Below are 16,050 nucleotides of genomic sequence, written 5' to 3' on the forward strand. Positions count from 1 at the left end.
TTTATTATTTTTATCATTATAAATTAACGTAAGTATTTTTAACTGGTGTATTATTATAAAAATCAATAATCACACTAAAAAAATAAGATTCTCCGACTCATTGGGGTCGTGTACCTGAAAGGTCGCTACAAGGCGCCTAAAACTATATGGTGGTAGCGAATAATATCTGTACATATAAGTATATAATACAAACATTATGCAATATGGACAGACGGTTAAAAAAAATTTCACGATCCTTCGACGACCGGCACCCATCATCGACTGGTTCCAGTCGACTCCAGCGGGTTTCACGATGTCGTACCGAGTCGTACACACCTGCAGAAATATTACCGCCACGAAATCTGGTTACCACCGTTGATTACATAGGCGGATCCAGGGGGGTGGCACTGGGGGCAAGTGCCACCCCCCTTGGAAAAAAATAATATTAAAAAAAATTTTGGTGGGGGAGCTATATCAAATATTATATAATTTTTCCTATAAAGTGCCCCGACCGTAAATACATGCTGGATCCGCCCTTGGTTGATAAGACGTGATTGTCCGGCTTCGATCTCGTCGACTGGCGCCACGGCGCACAGCGACCGGACACCTGCGCGCGCACTCCCTTATTGATGTCGAGTGGATTTCGAGCGTGAACGTTATGCAACCGATAACAGGTATCTTTATCGCTTAATCTTGTATAGTATGTCAGTATGATAATATTAATATTATGTTATTTCGAAGTTATATAACAGACACACTAAATGTAGTAAAAACTTTGCATACTTCCCATCAGTCATCAGCGATCAGTCGACGGTGGACGACAGACGAGTGCTTGTCGTTGACGTGTGTTGCGGAAAGTTTCTAGTGCACGTATTATTTTGTTATATTATTCAGCCGGTGTCGTTCCTGTTGGCGAATTACAATGCGGTGTCTTATGGTGTTTGATAATTTAAACGACATCGTGTTCATGAAATGCGACACGAAATTCTGCCAACACATTCGGAAAATCGGAATTTCGCAGGACCTCATAAAACCAACGGAGGTATATATCTTTTACCCGACATACATTTAGTATTGATATGTTTGGTTTTGTACCTAGTAAACGTAGACCCTAGGCAAGGGTTTGGAAAGTAATTACTACTAGCATTCAGACGTCCAAAGTAATAAATAAATGAGGCCCAGACAAAAATAATGTTTTGTTAAATCTTTAAAATAAATTAATTGCACAGTGTAATTGAGATATTTTGACAGTCCGGATCTAGACCGCCATCCATCTGCAGTTGTCCTATGGCCTAGACAGTAGTGTTGTACTTCAGTTTTCTTTTGATATTGACGTTATTGCTCATGTAGAATATTATTTCTGCAGTATTAAATCATTTACTCAATGGTTGTACCTATATTAGTTTATTTTAAATGCACTTTTATTTAAGTTCAAGTAGTTCAACAAATGATTACTGAACAAATTCCTTTCATTTTTCTTTTTCTTTATAACAATAGGCATTTTAATACATTTACCTACTACCTATTGCAATTAAATATTATAATATGTTTTTAAGAATGAAAATGAAAGCTGTGATAGAATTGATCCAGATCTAATACTTCAGATTTTTTCACCAATGGTTACATCTCAGAAAATTATGAATTGTCATTTTTCAAATCGGTATACCTCAATGCAGTGTCAAAATGGAACAAATATTGTTTTTGATGAGGTAAATAAATTAATTATACTTAGGATAAATATGTATGTACATGTTAAGCATTGGTATATATTTAAATTATGTTTTGTTTATTTTTAGTACTTAGGTCATTTGTTCATATATATTGGTGACAAGGAGGTATCTTGGCAACAAAAAGTACTTAGTATATCAATTTTATTCATAAAAAGAATTTGTGGTTCAGATGTTTCATTGTAAGTTTGAAATATGTTTATGTGTACATACTATTGATTGTATTATATGCCTCTTGTGTCTTAGATTGAAATACAGTCGCCGTCGCCGTTTTCTGGTTTCTAAGCTCTTAGATGTTTGGTTAAAACGTTCAGGTGAAGAACAGTGTGTATTGATTGAAGCCATTGAACAACTGACTGTCAGTGCAGAGCTTTCTACAGCTGCATTAACAGCCGCTAAAACAGCAGCTGAGAAAATGAAATCAAAATCTGCCTTTTCAAGGGTTCATATACTTATAATGGTTCGACAAAAATTTTTGACTTTGTATTCTAGGTAATTATTATATATTTCATTTAATGTTCACTTTTAACAATTAACTAAATTAACTATTTGAGTCAAAGATTTTTATTGTAATTTTTTAATTTATTGATCTTAGTCGTAATGCAACTGATCTGTCTGCGGGTGATACAGTATTCTTAGCACTTTTAGCTGAGGCTATACAATCTGTTGATTCAGAACCTAAGGATAAATCAGATCTTGATGTAATTATTGTGGAAAAAGAAGAATCTCTACAGTTGGAAAATAGTAAGAAAAATATCTGAACTCCTATAAAAATAAAATATAATACTGAGTTAACCTTAGTTTATAATGGATTGAACTATAGCAATATATTGCTCATGTAATAGTTTCAAAGCAAATAGATATAAGCACCGAGTCATTTACATTTCTTCTGGCCATTGATAGTGTAAGCGTTTTTGAAAAATTACGTAGTCAGCACACAATAAATTAAACTTATAAATAATTTATTAGTTATTAAAAAAATAATTTGATTTATTTATTTATTATATGATAAGACTATAATGTATTAATCAATAAAGTTCTGTACTGAATACAATTATTGTTAAGTATATCTTAACTTAATATTTGGCTTCTTTATAATAAATTGATAAAATTTTTCTTTAAAATGTCATCTTGGGTCTTATTAATATTATACATTCAGTTGATTAACATATTGTATATTTAATGAAATGTTTATTAACTGTCTTCAAATTTAATAGCAAAATATGAATATAATTCTTATTTCTACTAGAATAGACTGAGTTAACTTAATCTTTTTATAATTATTGAAGACCATTAACAATTTATAAAATATTAAAAACTTAGATTATAATATTATTTTGTATTAATCAAGGTTAATATATCTTTAATTTCAAGCCTCATGAATTTTAGCTGAACATATTTTTTTAATTAATTTTAATAACTAAGTATGTTTTATTTATTTTTATGTGTGTATCGTTTATTTTTCTTAATTCAGAGACTCATTGCTAATAATATATGTTCTATAAAGTGGAAAATGACTCAAACTATAGTAAATGATCTAAGTACTAAGTCAGAAAATTAAAAGTCCTTAATTTATGTTTTATTTAGATATACCGTTGCAACGAAATAAAATTAACAGTTTACTGATTCTTCTGGGTCAACATGGGTTAAAATTAAATGCTGTACATTTATCATTCATTACTGATGGTGTCCCATTATTTATCATTCATGAGGTAATATTGAATTCACCTACATATTAGTTTAATTAAATATTATTTTTCTTTTTTTTATTAATGAATAATTATTACTATTATCTATTTATTATAGATCGGTAATGATGTTTTTAATAGTAGTGTTATTGATTCATTAACATCATTTTGCACAATCCAAGAAATCCAAATTCGAGGAACTGTTGATCGCGAAGCACTAAAAATTGCTTATGATACAGTTGATAGTTCCATGAAAAAAATTATTGATTTGTTTAAAAAGAAAAATGCCCCATTTGCTCCAACTCGAAGTGTTCTTGCCATAATTACCACTTTAGCTACTAGATGGGAGCCATTGAAAAAGTATTGACATTGTCATGATTTTATTTTAGTAATGGACAATAGCCAATAAGTATTATAAGTTTATTTTAATTTTTAGGAAATACCTGGACTACTTTAAAAATAATGATAGTTCAGCATTAATTGCTATAGAATCGAGCAACATGAATATCATATGTAGTTTAAAAGATCTTCATCACCATTGTATGCTGAATGAATCATTGATTGATAATTATACAAAAGAAGCGGTGAGTGAAGCTTCTGCAATGGTTGCTGTAATGTTACGTGATTATACATCATTTTTTGAGGTGAAAGCGATGAACAATTTTACAATGAGATCATATCCTTTTAAATTAAGAACTAATCATAAAACCATTTAGATCAATAATAAGAATAATAATTTTATAATACTATAGGAAAAAAATACCATATTCTATTTTTACCATTTACATTATTATTATCATTATTATTTTTTAATTTTAATCTGACCATGTGTTGTTATATATTAGCATAATAAGTTTAAGTTTATTTTCTTTAATTCCATTTCTTTTACAAGGTCGACATTAAATATTAATAAATATTTAGAAGAATTCCCAGGTCTAGTACATTTCATTTATGTAGATCGAATGTCTCATCGGATGATAGCTCCAGGGTTAGAGTTTGCGTCACAAGAAACGCTTGAGCTCACTAAAAAAAAGGTAAAAGGAATAAATTATTTCATGAATTAATTAAGTGTTTATATTTGTAAATTCAGTTATTTTTAAAAATATTGTAACATTTGCTTTACTTAGGTATGGTCCATGATCGATTTTAGTAGACAGCATTTAAGAGATGGACATTTTATTGTTTTATGGAAAGACAATACTTTTACATATTCATATTTCTTGTGGTTTGAGGATCAATCAGTAAGTGGTTTAAAATAAATTCAAAAGAAGTTATATTCTAATATAAGAAATCGATACTTTCTTGTTATTCAAGAATAACATTAGCATTTTACAGAATTTTTGTTATTACTACCAGATTTCCTTTGTTATAGTGTACCACTAGTATAATTTATCCCATTGTTATATCAACTATAAATGTAGAAACCAGTAGCATAGCATAACTTAGGTTTTTTACTTTAGAGAAGTTAATTATACATGTATGTTTAATATATAATATATTATGTATTGATGGCTAACAGGCAAACAGCCGTATCGACCATAGTTATTGTTAAATGCATCGAATGGGCTCACTCAAGTGGTTCTAGCTACAACTGTGAACTGTCTTTAGGTTATTTCAATTTTTTAGTAGCCATATCCGCCATTTTCGACAATTTAATTATTAGGTATAAAATAAAACAGACTTATGCACCAGTATGAATAAAGAAAATAGTATAAATGGACATTTACTTAAAATAGTTGTATCTTAAGTTTAACTATTGAAAATAATATAAAATGGTAAAAAATAGTTTTTTGGCTCTCATGAAAAATAGTGTTAGTGACAGATATGGTTGTTTGCCTGATAACCTTCAATATTATGTATCTTGATTCTGCTAAAATACTCTAAGCTTCAGACTTCTATGTTCCTTACAACACTGCTTTTTTAATTATTGTGTCCACGGAATACGGAAACACTTTGTTTCATAAAAGTAAAATGATAGTTATTATTATTTATTAGTTTATTACCCAAAATAATGACAATTGTATAAATTATAAATTTATAAGTATATAACATTTATTAATAAAGTGGATAATTATAAAATATATATAAATACTGAAGAAGAAGAAGTAGGTTTACTTATTGACTATTGTATTCAATTACTACATAATATTATTTAAATTTATTTTTTTCATATTTTAAAATAACAATTATCAATTTATAATTTATATACACTTTTAAATTCAGAACCTTTGATACCTTAGTTTTATAAAAATACTAATTAATAGGTATGTTATTGCAGAAAAGTGATACATGTCGGTAGTCTATAATAATTATCAAATTCTGACACTTATCAAAAGTTGGTTATTTTGGATAGAAGAAAGTATCAATAAAACAAAATTTAAAGTTACTTTGATTTATATATAATACAAATAATATTTTTAGAATAAGGATATAAAGACATACAGTAAGGTCTTGTTAATCCAAACAGAATTGGGGAAAAGAGTCATTTGAATTATCAACTTGTTCAAATTACCTATAAATAATTAAAACCAATTTTATTGCAATTTAACTTAAAAATGTATTTAATAATTATATGTAGTATGACAGACCACTAACAAATATAATTTATCATATCTAAACAACATACAAGTAGGATGTACTTATCTTAAATATTATTTTGTGGGTCTCTAAAAAAAATGTTTCTCAATATCATGGTGGTATGATAATTTTAAAATTTAATTACCACGTCTTTCTATCTACTCAGAATAGTTTTTTTATACAATTAGTTAGTTATTATTTTTTTTTTTGGTATAATTTATTTTTAAATATATATAAATTAAATATTAACTATAACCATTACTAGATAGAAAAATCATTGATTTATAAAATACTGCATAAATATTATAGCTCATAGAACTATAGTTAAGTTTTTCAAGCTTCTAGTAGTATTAAGAGGACATCGCATCTGCATGGTAAATTTTTGTTTACCAGTTTCTATAATGTGCTTTTAGTTTTGATGTTAAAGTGAATTAACCTATTAACAAACATTTAGGTGAGAATATTATCTATGTTCTCTTATTGATTTTTACGATATTTTAATTTTTATGTAAGTTATAACTAAAGACCGGATTTATATTCTCTTAAAATACCTTAAATATGATGCTAATATTCTCTTAAAAATCTTAAAAACATGCAAAAATAATCAATGAATATCAATATATACTTTATTATGCATTTTTACAGTTTTTTTTTTTACAACATTCAAAATTGGTGTATGCAATGGCAAATATTTATTTTCTGAAGAATCAAAAAGATACTTGAAATATTATTTTAATTTTATTATAGAATTAACAAATAACGATGTATTTTTTTGTCACAATGATAAAAAAAAAAGTGTAAAATATGTTCAAAAGTAATTTTTCCGGTACCGTAATATTAAAATTAATAATAAATAAATATTTTTTCTCACAATTTACTAAATATTCTAAAATATGCTAAATGGAATTAATATTCTCTAACCTATGAAGTATTCTCAAATATGCAAAAAAAAACATTTTTCTACAAACTCAGAATTAAACAAATCGTCCACATTTTGTACTCTCTTAAAACTGTATAAACCCAGTAACGATATATAAAAACATATAAATGCAGTCTTTAGTTATACCTTATAAGTATGAAAAATATTAATATTTGAAAATGCTCATAACTTACTTAAAATTAAAATATCGGAAAAAACCTTAGAGAACATAGATATTGTTCTTACCTATAAGTTTGATAATAGGTCAATTCACTCTAAAATCAAAACTAAAAGCATACTATTGAAGCTGGTGAATGAACATTTACCATGTCGTACATGTGTAAGATGGAGACAACACATGCCGCTGCAATGTCCTCTTAAGGCAGAATAGTTTAAGTATTATCAATTTACGATCAATGTATAATTATTTTAAAGCCCTTTTTATAGGTTTAAAGTGAATTTTATTGTGGAATTTAGTTCATAAAAGCATATTTTTAGGGAATTAACATCATATCCCTTCTTGACAATAAATTTTGATTTTAGGGTACATCATTAAAGCCAAGAGTTCAACCTACAGCTTCAGAGTTATTCCCAGGAATATTAAATGGTGATTACTACGAGTGAGTAGAAATTGGCATAATATATTTTTCTGTTTAAGTTTTATCAAATGAATTAATTGCTTTTAGGAAGCTTATAGAACAATGTTTTCCAAGAATGTCAAAAGGAAAAGTACGTTGTTTTGAACTATTCTGTGTACACTTGGGACTGGCAACTGCTTCTTGTGTATTAGAACATTCTCGGAGATTATCAGCAACTGTATGGGAAGTAACTGGAAGACCTAGTAATCTTCTGGATTTGTTTTAAACCGTTTTTAATTTAAATGTTTCATTCCATTTTTTTTCTTTTATATTTACAATTAACATTATGTTTTTATTGATCTCATATTATGATGTCACTTAAACCATTTTTATTTAAATATCTATAATTTATTTATTGTTTACTTATTTTTTATATATATTATTTTATGTTATGATTTAATTTAAATGTTTTATTATTATTTATAGATTTACTCGATAACAATATTATTATTACTACTTAATAATGAGCTTTAAACTTTGAATTCAAACCCATTTTTATGTGCCAATCTATTTGCCAAAAATTGGATAAGCATTATATAAGTATTTTTACGGTTGTGAATTATAAAATAACTGTGTTTGAAAAAAAAAATAATTATGTTATTATTTATGTAATTTTGGTGAATGTTTTTTTTATAAAGATACTCAATGTGTGTCATATCATTAATCAAATATACAATATTGTTTTAATGTTTTTTACATTTAATGATTTATCATTTATTTAATTAAATTAATAACACGTACAATGTACATGTTTGATGTTATAATTATAATATGGAGAGAAACGGGCTATGGACACTTGTAGCTGATGTACAACATCTATTTTAAAGTACTATCAGCGGTCGTGCACCAAAATTGACCTGCGTGCAGGAATACAAAACTATAAGTCTCACGATGTAATTCACTTTGGTTTTGTCCCAATACAAACAAAAGTATTTATCATAATATATGCTATCTAAAATAGATCTTTCGTCTGAAAAATGAAGATACTGTAAGTGATACGTCAATATGAATTATAAAATTAATTTCTTACCTTCACAGCATCGTAACTTACAAATCGAAATCGTTGAATAATTTTAAATACTCGTTTTTTAGTGAAAGGCGTTCCTATGTAAAGTTATGAAATTGAGTAAATGATAAAATGCATAATTTTTCCAGTGTATAATTGAACATATTTAACATTTTACAGTATAATGGCAAATTTTCACATTTAATGTTGTTCAGTATCTCTAAGTAAATTGCTCAAAGATGTAATAAAGTATGCTGGTAAATTGTGTTTATTGTTCTCTTTTTTTTTGTTTTGTTAGCTTTACTAATAAATATTTAAATTATTAAATTTGCTCTAGACATTCCAGACTTGAACCACATAGACCAAAGCGATAAAAATATAATAAAAGAAAAAGAAAATTTAAAAACTATGTTGTTTACGTTTATTTATTATTTTCAGTGATTTTGTAAGTAAATAGCTATAATGGCGCAAGAACAAGATGCGAAAATTAAGTAGTTGTGCTGCCTAGTGAAACACAGAAAAAAAGGGGTAGGTGGCAAACATACAATTCTCTCCCAAAAATATGAATAATAAAAAAAAAGTATTTAAATTGTCGACATTAGTTATTATTTATTAATCACATTGTGAATAAAAATATTTTATAGGTATTAAAATTTCAAATAAGTAATAAGTAATTTAAATATATTATAGTATAGGTCATAATTGATGTTTGGTCTTAAAAAAAGTCAAATTGATTATAGGCATACCTATGACATTTTCAAAGTTTTTTTTAAAATAAATTATGATAAAAAGTTATTCAGCGAGTCAAAGCTTTTGATTAATGCAGGATCCCAAATAAGTGTTCTTATATCTGAATAAAAATACAAAACTATAAAAAAAATTTAAAATTACATCATATCTGTATTTAATAATATAATGGTGCTTTTACTGTGACTGTATACTGCAGTAGGTACTACATAGTATTTGTACATGAGTACTTAAATTGTATACTACACACATTCACACACTGCCCTGTATCATAATTTTAGTCGTTGGTGTATACAATATGTTCAATGTATATTTTACATTAGGCATCCACTACAGGTAACTAAACCGATTAGCACCAAATTTTGCACAAAATATATTCTTCAGACCATTATGGAATAGATTATTAAATGGCTTCATTTTCTATGGGATATGACTGATATGAGTTTATTAATAATTATCAAACTGATAGATAATTCGTTTTGGCTCACGAAAAACGAATATTATTTTATTTGTTTATACACACAATACACATCTAATGTTTTCATTGGTTACTGGCTGTAATAATTAATATGTACAATATTTTATTTTGAGTTTTAGACGTTCAAAATAATACAGTTTAAAAATGCTCATGACTTGCTTAAAAACAAAATAAGAGGTAGGTATCAATGGTATCATAAATACCTAGGTACATAATAGCCATAACATGACCACGGATAAAGTTGTTACTATTATTATTTAATATAATTCGGTACGGGAATGAGTAGGTACAAGAGTTTTCCTTTTTAAATTATATAATATTATAATACATAGGTACCTATATAATATTTTTATAGAATTAAGCGTGATACTTACGTGTTGAATACAGATGTCACCTTATCTTTTGCAGAATTTACACTTCGGAATTATCTTCTTTAGTATTGAATTGGTTATAGCCTTATAGGAGTTAATAAAGTACAAACAAATGTGTTGAAATAACATTTTAATTTAAACAATAATACATAAAATATTGAAGGTGTACAATTATAATAATTAATAATAAAATGAGAAATAGGTGAGCGATTGAGTCGCTAAGCCACAGAACGGCTAAACAACATGAGCGGGTTTATGTGTGTCTTATGGGTTATTAATTTGTATAGATGATGTTGTGACATTATTAGTTATTTATTTCTAATCTAGTGTTAACTCTTAATGTAATAGTTATAATATTTAACTATTAATAATTTAATATTTTTCAATTTGTTTTTTTTTATTATTATTAATAATTAAATACCCGCGGCAGCTGTGGCCATTGGTCTGACATTAGGTATAGTAGTATAGTACATAATATTATAATATATTGCTTAACCTAAAATCTTAAAATTAAACATTAAAATTTTATTATATTTTATTAATCAAATTGGATTTTTTTTAGAACATTAAAATGTTTTGTGTTGACTTAGGCTCCGAACCTAATTTGTTTTCTTAATATTAAATATCATATAATTAAAAGTAGATTATATAATAATATATTAAAATGTATATAATTATGAATTTGTTTATTTAAGAGTTAAGAGACTAAATGTCAACTAATAAATATGTATAATTAAATATAGTTTTATAATGGTATATTACCTATATATTATATTATTACACAATACACACACGTTTTTTAAACAATAATAAATAATTATTAGGTACACATATTTTGAAAATTAGAGGTTATAGGTAGGGTTGCCATACGTCCCGGTACACCGAGACATGTCACTAGTTTATGACTTCTGTCCCGGTCGTCTCGTTAGATCCTCCAAAAGTCCCGGTTAAGATTTAATTGATACGTGTAAATAAAATAAGTATAATAAATTTATATTCTAAATTCTATAATAAAATAATGTGTAAAAATGACAGAAAAATATAAATTATAAATAATTAGGTAATCAAATGTTAATGTAATCATTAATTTATTTTTAATCTATTTCTGTAAAAATTTATATTTAAACTTAAAATTCAAAAAATGCTGTAAAATCGGTTTGTAACCATGTGTAGGTACTGTATAAACACTATAAACTAAATTCAATGCTATTATTATTAATTTCTATATAATACACATAATATATTACATTGTGTTCTACATTTTATAATTTAAAAGAAGGTTGTTGAAATTATTAATTTGTATAAAAAAAAAAAAAACGTCCCGGTCAATACTTAAACTTTTAAGTTTTATGGCAACCCTAGTTATAGGTATTAATAGTCAACAGTACGATTTTTTTTTTTTTAAATAATCTATCAGATTAATCGCGATAAAATATAAATAAATGCATACATTTCATAACGTATCAACTTAATCTTAATTGTACTAAATAATTTCAATTTTTGAACATATGTCTGATAAATTTACGCTTTTATGATAGAAGTGGCGGCGTGAACGGGGTTTATTTGATGTAGCTGCATCACGAAAAAAATGGTTGGTGGGTGGGTGGTTGGTTGGGTGGGAGGTTGTTGAACATTTTTTAATTATTAAAATAATGAGTTCACGTCACCACGAAAAAAAATTTTATCGTTCTTTTGACAAATAACCGATAACGGAATACCTACTGCCCACGATTATTTCTACGTAATAATAATATTTTTTCAATTCTTTTACGCATTAATATACAAAGAAATACCTGGAAATGCATATAACACAACTGACCGTAAAATCTATAAGGATTTGCATTCCGTCCTCTACGACCAACCACCTGAATCCACGATTTATATACGACAAATCGATCATTCAACGGATATCTAAAAAAACAAATAAAACGTAAAATTATAACAGTTAAAATTAACATTGAACATTAAACTAAAAAACAATATAACTAAATTTTGTTAAAATTCAAAACGCATTTTTTACAAAAAATGATTACCTGTAACAATTGTAATTGAATTTCGGTCTAGCACGATTTTTGCAGTTGTCTACAGAGCAAAGAGGAGCACACGACATTATTGAAGAATTGAAGTAATCAAAGACTCACGGAATAGAATAACACGATCAAATTGTTGAACGTTTTCAAAAAAAGAAAAATACTTTGATTTTATACAGTGCGAATACTATTGTATTATTATCGTTCTGTATTATCGAGATAATTATGTCAACATTGATCCACAGGCCAGTGGCATTCGACTTCGACATTCCGTATCCCAGGTGCGTAAAGAGGATTTCCAGTGTCTTATACCTGTGAAAATAACATTAATTGATATATGTGTTAGGTCATATTATATTATGTCAAAACTTGACTAGAAATTGTTTATTTACCTTGTTCGGTTTGAAGATTTGCAGCGTTTGTACCGAGGACTAGGATATGATGATGGACAGGAAACGAGCAGCTTGTAAGATGCCAGGAACGTATATATACTCTGACACAAGAATCGTTTATATAAACTAATATTAATAATCAATATTAAGATGGAGAGCAATTGGCATTGAGAGTGCCATCTGTTGACTAAATATTTAGTGTAATACGAACAGTGAATTTTGTTGAAATTTAAAAATATGTGGGCACTTGAGACTTTTAAAGTATGTATTAATTATTATACACTCAATGATGACGTTCTCAAATGGATTTTTTGTCAAAAACTAATTTAGAAAATAAATGGGATAATTTCGGGACGAGTCATCACTTTTTGTATTAAAAATGTGACGCCGAATAAATCCACCGTTAGCGCTGAAAACACTTCAATAGTCAACGCGTTGAGTGACTATAGTTGATTGACCTTCTTATTCTGGTTATCGTTGAGACATTCAATAACACCCGCCCACCATATCATTTCCAGTGTGTATTATATCACGAAACGATATAGAAGCAACCCTCGATCAGCTGATCAGACCACTGCACCCCCTACCCTACGGCGTGAAGTATTGAATAAGTTGAAACCATATCCTTATAATCGGATAAGATGTTATTAACCAATATCCCTATTTGTAACGGATATTATAAAAACGGAAACACTCCTTTGACCAGGATTAAGACGTCTGTCCTAGAGGTGGGCAAATTGCAATAGCTGCGTTATCTTAACGATATGAATAAGTATCCGTTCAAACACTACTATATTGTTATTTGACATTATTTTATTGTTAAATTAAATAATAATTTATAACAATATTATATTGTTGTGATAATATTGATATGATTAAGACACCCCCTCTGGAGACCGCGTTCAATGTTGGTCTTGGTCACACGATTTGGCTAACAGTGTCTACACCCTAATTATATCTTGGTTCGTGGTTTTGCGCATATGCTATTGACTGCTATATACGTTGCCGAAGCCGAACCTCCTTGATATCAATTCCGTAAAAATCGTTACCGACTTACCGTACACCGTCATCGTAGGATGGTGTGACGGAGGAACAGGTGGTGCCGTGGTGGTAATAGTGTTAGGGATGAACGATAGAATCAACAGGTACTCGGTAAAAAGGTAGTCATGCGCGAACTTTTCGGCTATAACACGATTCCGTAAAAATTGCGGAATCGCGTTGATTTTAATAGCCACTGCTATACATATACGACTCCGCAAATTTTATCTAAATATATACACGATTCCGCATAATTTTAAATGCAACGTTGCCATACAAATATACAATTAATAAATTACTCTTGGCCCTTACAATAATATATATTTTGTTTTCGGAATGGCAACGTTATACATTTAAAATTATCAGGAATCGTGTTTATATATTATATAAAATTTGTGGAGTCGTATATGTATATCAGTGGCTATTCAAATCAACACGATTCCGCAAATTTTGCAGAATTGTTTTCAACCGGAATTTTCGTCCGTAATACCTGGTACCTACTCGTAATTCATTTAAAAATAAAAACATCCATAAAAACCAGGAGATGCCTTAGGTAATATTATTACCTTTAAGTTTTATAATAGGTAAATTAACTGTATAATATTAAAGCTAACAACATAAAATTGATTCCGGTGAACCAAAATTTGCCGTGTTATAACTTAGTAGGTATGTAAGACCACAGACAACACATACAGTGGCGTCTTCTTAATATGTCTACTAACAGTGGCACAACCAGTGGGGGGAGGGTTAAGGTATTGTAACACTCCTTCTTCTCGAAATTTCTTCGAGGCCATAGTATTCCCTCTCGTCAGTATACCTGACGATATATATTATAATAATGTAACCTCCCTTGACATTTTTTTCTAGTTGCGCCACTCTCTACTAGTACATACATGTTGTTTTTATATTTTATTAAATTGGAATAGCGTCAGTTCATAATATAATCTTCACAAAAAACTATGACATCAATTCCTTGAGATCGTACTTTTGATTCTCTGTTAGGTAAATTATCTACCAAATAGCTTGTATCCTCGAAATTGAAACCATCTCCTTTACAAACAAAATTTTGTAATACACAACAAGCTTTTTTAATGTCATTTGCAATCAATAGAGGGATATGTAACACTTTGCTTATTTGACAATACGCCAAGTGCACATTCAACCATTCAACAGGTTTTTTTTACCATAGATTATGTTTAATCTATGTTTTTACTCTGGAAAGCCTTTAGTAATTTAGTTGAATAAAAATAAATTATATTGTATGCCATGAATATTTCATGATTATATTATTAAATATAATATTCTTGATAATTGTTATTATTCACCATTCCATAATTCTATTGCAATAATTTTAAGATTGATTTGATCAATATAATGGGCGTGTATAGATAGCGCTGCAATATCGGATTTGAATACCCTTGCATTCCCGAGTTGAATAAAATTTTCGGCGAACTGAAAATCCAGTCGATACCAGTCCATTATATCTTACTGCAAAACCGTAATTGAAAAAAAAAATTCGGGGAGGTCCAACATTTTTTAGATTCTGAACGAAGTGATGAATGTACCTATTGTTTTTACAATGATATGTGTTTTTTTTTGTTTTTGTGTCTGTGTACAGCATAGCTAGTCGAAATAATGCTTACATTTCAAACTTTGGGGGTGGTTTCTGATGGAAAAGTGAATATCCTTGGTGCATTATACAGGTCAAAAGTAAACATTTTCCAACAGTTACAAAATAAATCGAGAAAAACAAAAAAAAGTGAAGGAAAAACGGGAATTTTTACACAAAACCAGTTTTCGACTAAATCGATTTTTTTATATGGTTGTAATTCAAAAAATAATCTCTGTAAATACTTGAAATTTTCATCAAATGTTTGTTAGTGTTATCTATATACAGTTAAATTTTCAAAAAATTTTGACTTTTTTTGTGTTATTTTTGACCACTGAAATTTTCGATTTTTTATAAAAAAAATTTTTTGAAGTGTCGATAAAAAAATTTGAATGACCAAAAAAACTTGAAAATTTAATACAAGGTTCCTTACGAGTTGTTCTTATTGTAGTTAAAATAAAATTAAAAATCGTTAGTCACAATTTTTTTTTATAAGCGTTTATTGTTCAAATTTTTACGAAATCTGTCGAAAACTCTATTTGAGTTGAAAAATCATAAAAAATTTTGTGTTAATAACTAAGGATTAAAAATACAACACTAAGTTTTCCATAAGTTTTCCTTCAAGTATCTATAGAGAAAACTCGAAATATCATAATAGGAAAAATTTTAAGTGCGTTTGAATTTTAAATTTTTACGAATTATCGTAACGATAACGATTTATCCTCAAACGATTTTAAACATTTGTTATTACTCAAAAAGTATAAGTCATAGATTCTTGAAAATTTCACCAGTTATTTAGATTGGTATTTTCTTTTCATGATTTAATTTTCAAAATATTTTGACTTTTTTTG

General features: G+C 27.9%; 1 protein-coding gene and 1 long non-coding RNA gene across 3 annotated transcripts; one reads left to right on the forward strand and one right to left on the reverse strand.

Moving 5' to 3' along the window:
• Positions 1-514: 514 nt before the first annotated feature.
• LOC114124342 (BLOC-3 complex member HPS1) lies at positions 515-8,943 on the forward strand. Of its 2 annotated transcripts, XM_050201182.1 has the most exons (13): positions 515-653; positions 721-1,021; positions 1,536-1,688; positions 1,776-1,888; positions 1,953-2,198; positions 2,302-2,450; positions 3,294-3,418; positions 3,513-3,754; positions 3,831-4,069; positions 4,283-4,428; positions 4,522-4,635; positions 7,434-7,510; positions 7,577-8,943. In XM_050201182.1, exons 2-13 carry the CDS (start codon positions 902-904, stop codon positions 7,752-7,754), a joined length of 1,902 nt encoding a protein of 633 aa, XP_050057139.1. In that variant the 5' UTR covers positions 515-653; positions 721-901; the 3' UTR covers positions 7,755-8,943. The 2 variants fall into 2 exon arrangements, with proteins under 2 accessions (XP_050057139.1, XP_050057138.1); XM_050201181.1 differs by lacking the exon at positions 515-653 and having other exon boundaries at positions 669-1,021.
• A 1,300-nt stretch (positions 8,944-10,243) lies between these two features.
• On the reverse strand, positions 10,244-12,760 carry LOC126550361 (uncharacterized). Its single transcript, XR_007604435.1, has 3 exons — positions 12,553-12,760; positions 12,164-12,472; positions 10,244-12,041 (listed from the first exon to the last, which is right to left on the reverse strand). It is a non-coding gene; the product is annotated as an uncharacterized LOC126550361 (long non-coding RNA).
• Between the last annotated feature and the right edge of the window lie 3,290 nt (positions 12,761-16,050).

The sequence above is a fragment of the Aphis gossypii genome, chromosome 2 (assembly GCF_020184175.1).
Source record: "Aphis gossypii isolate Hap1 chromosome 2, ASM2018417v2, whole genome shotgun sequence".
In the NCBI taxonomy this organism is placed as follows: Eukaryota; Metazoa; Arthropoda; class Insecta; order Hemiptera; family Aphididae; genus Aphis; species Aphis gossypii.

Coding starts and splice junctions, on each gene's coding strand:
- LOC114124342 (XM_050201182.1), top strand. CDS start 902: ATGCGGTGTCTTATGGTGTTTGATAATTTAAACGACATCGTGTTCATG. Junction 1,689..1,775: donor CAAATATTGTTTTTGATGAG/GTAAATAAATTA, acceptor GTTTATTTTTAG/TACTTAGGTCATTTGTTCAT. Junction 2,451..3,293: donor ATCTCTACAGTTGGAAAATA/GTAAGAAAAATA, acceptor TGTTTTATTTAG/ATATACCGTTGCAACGAAAT.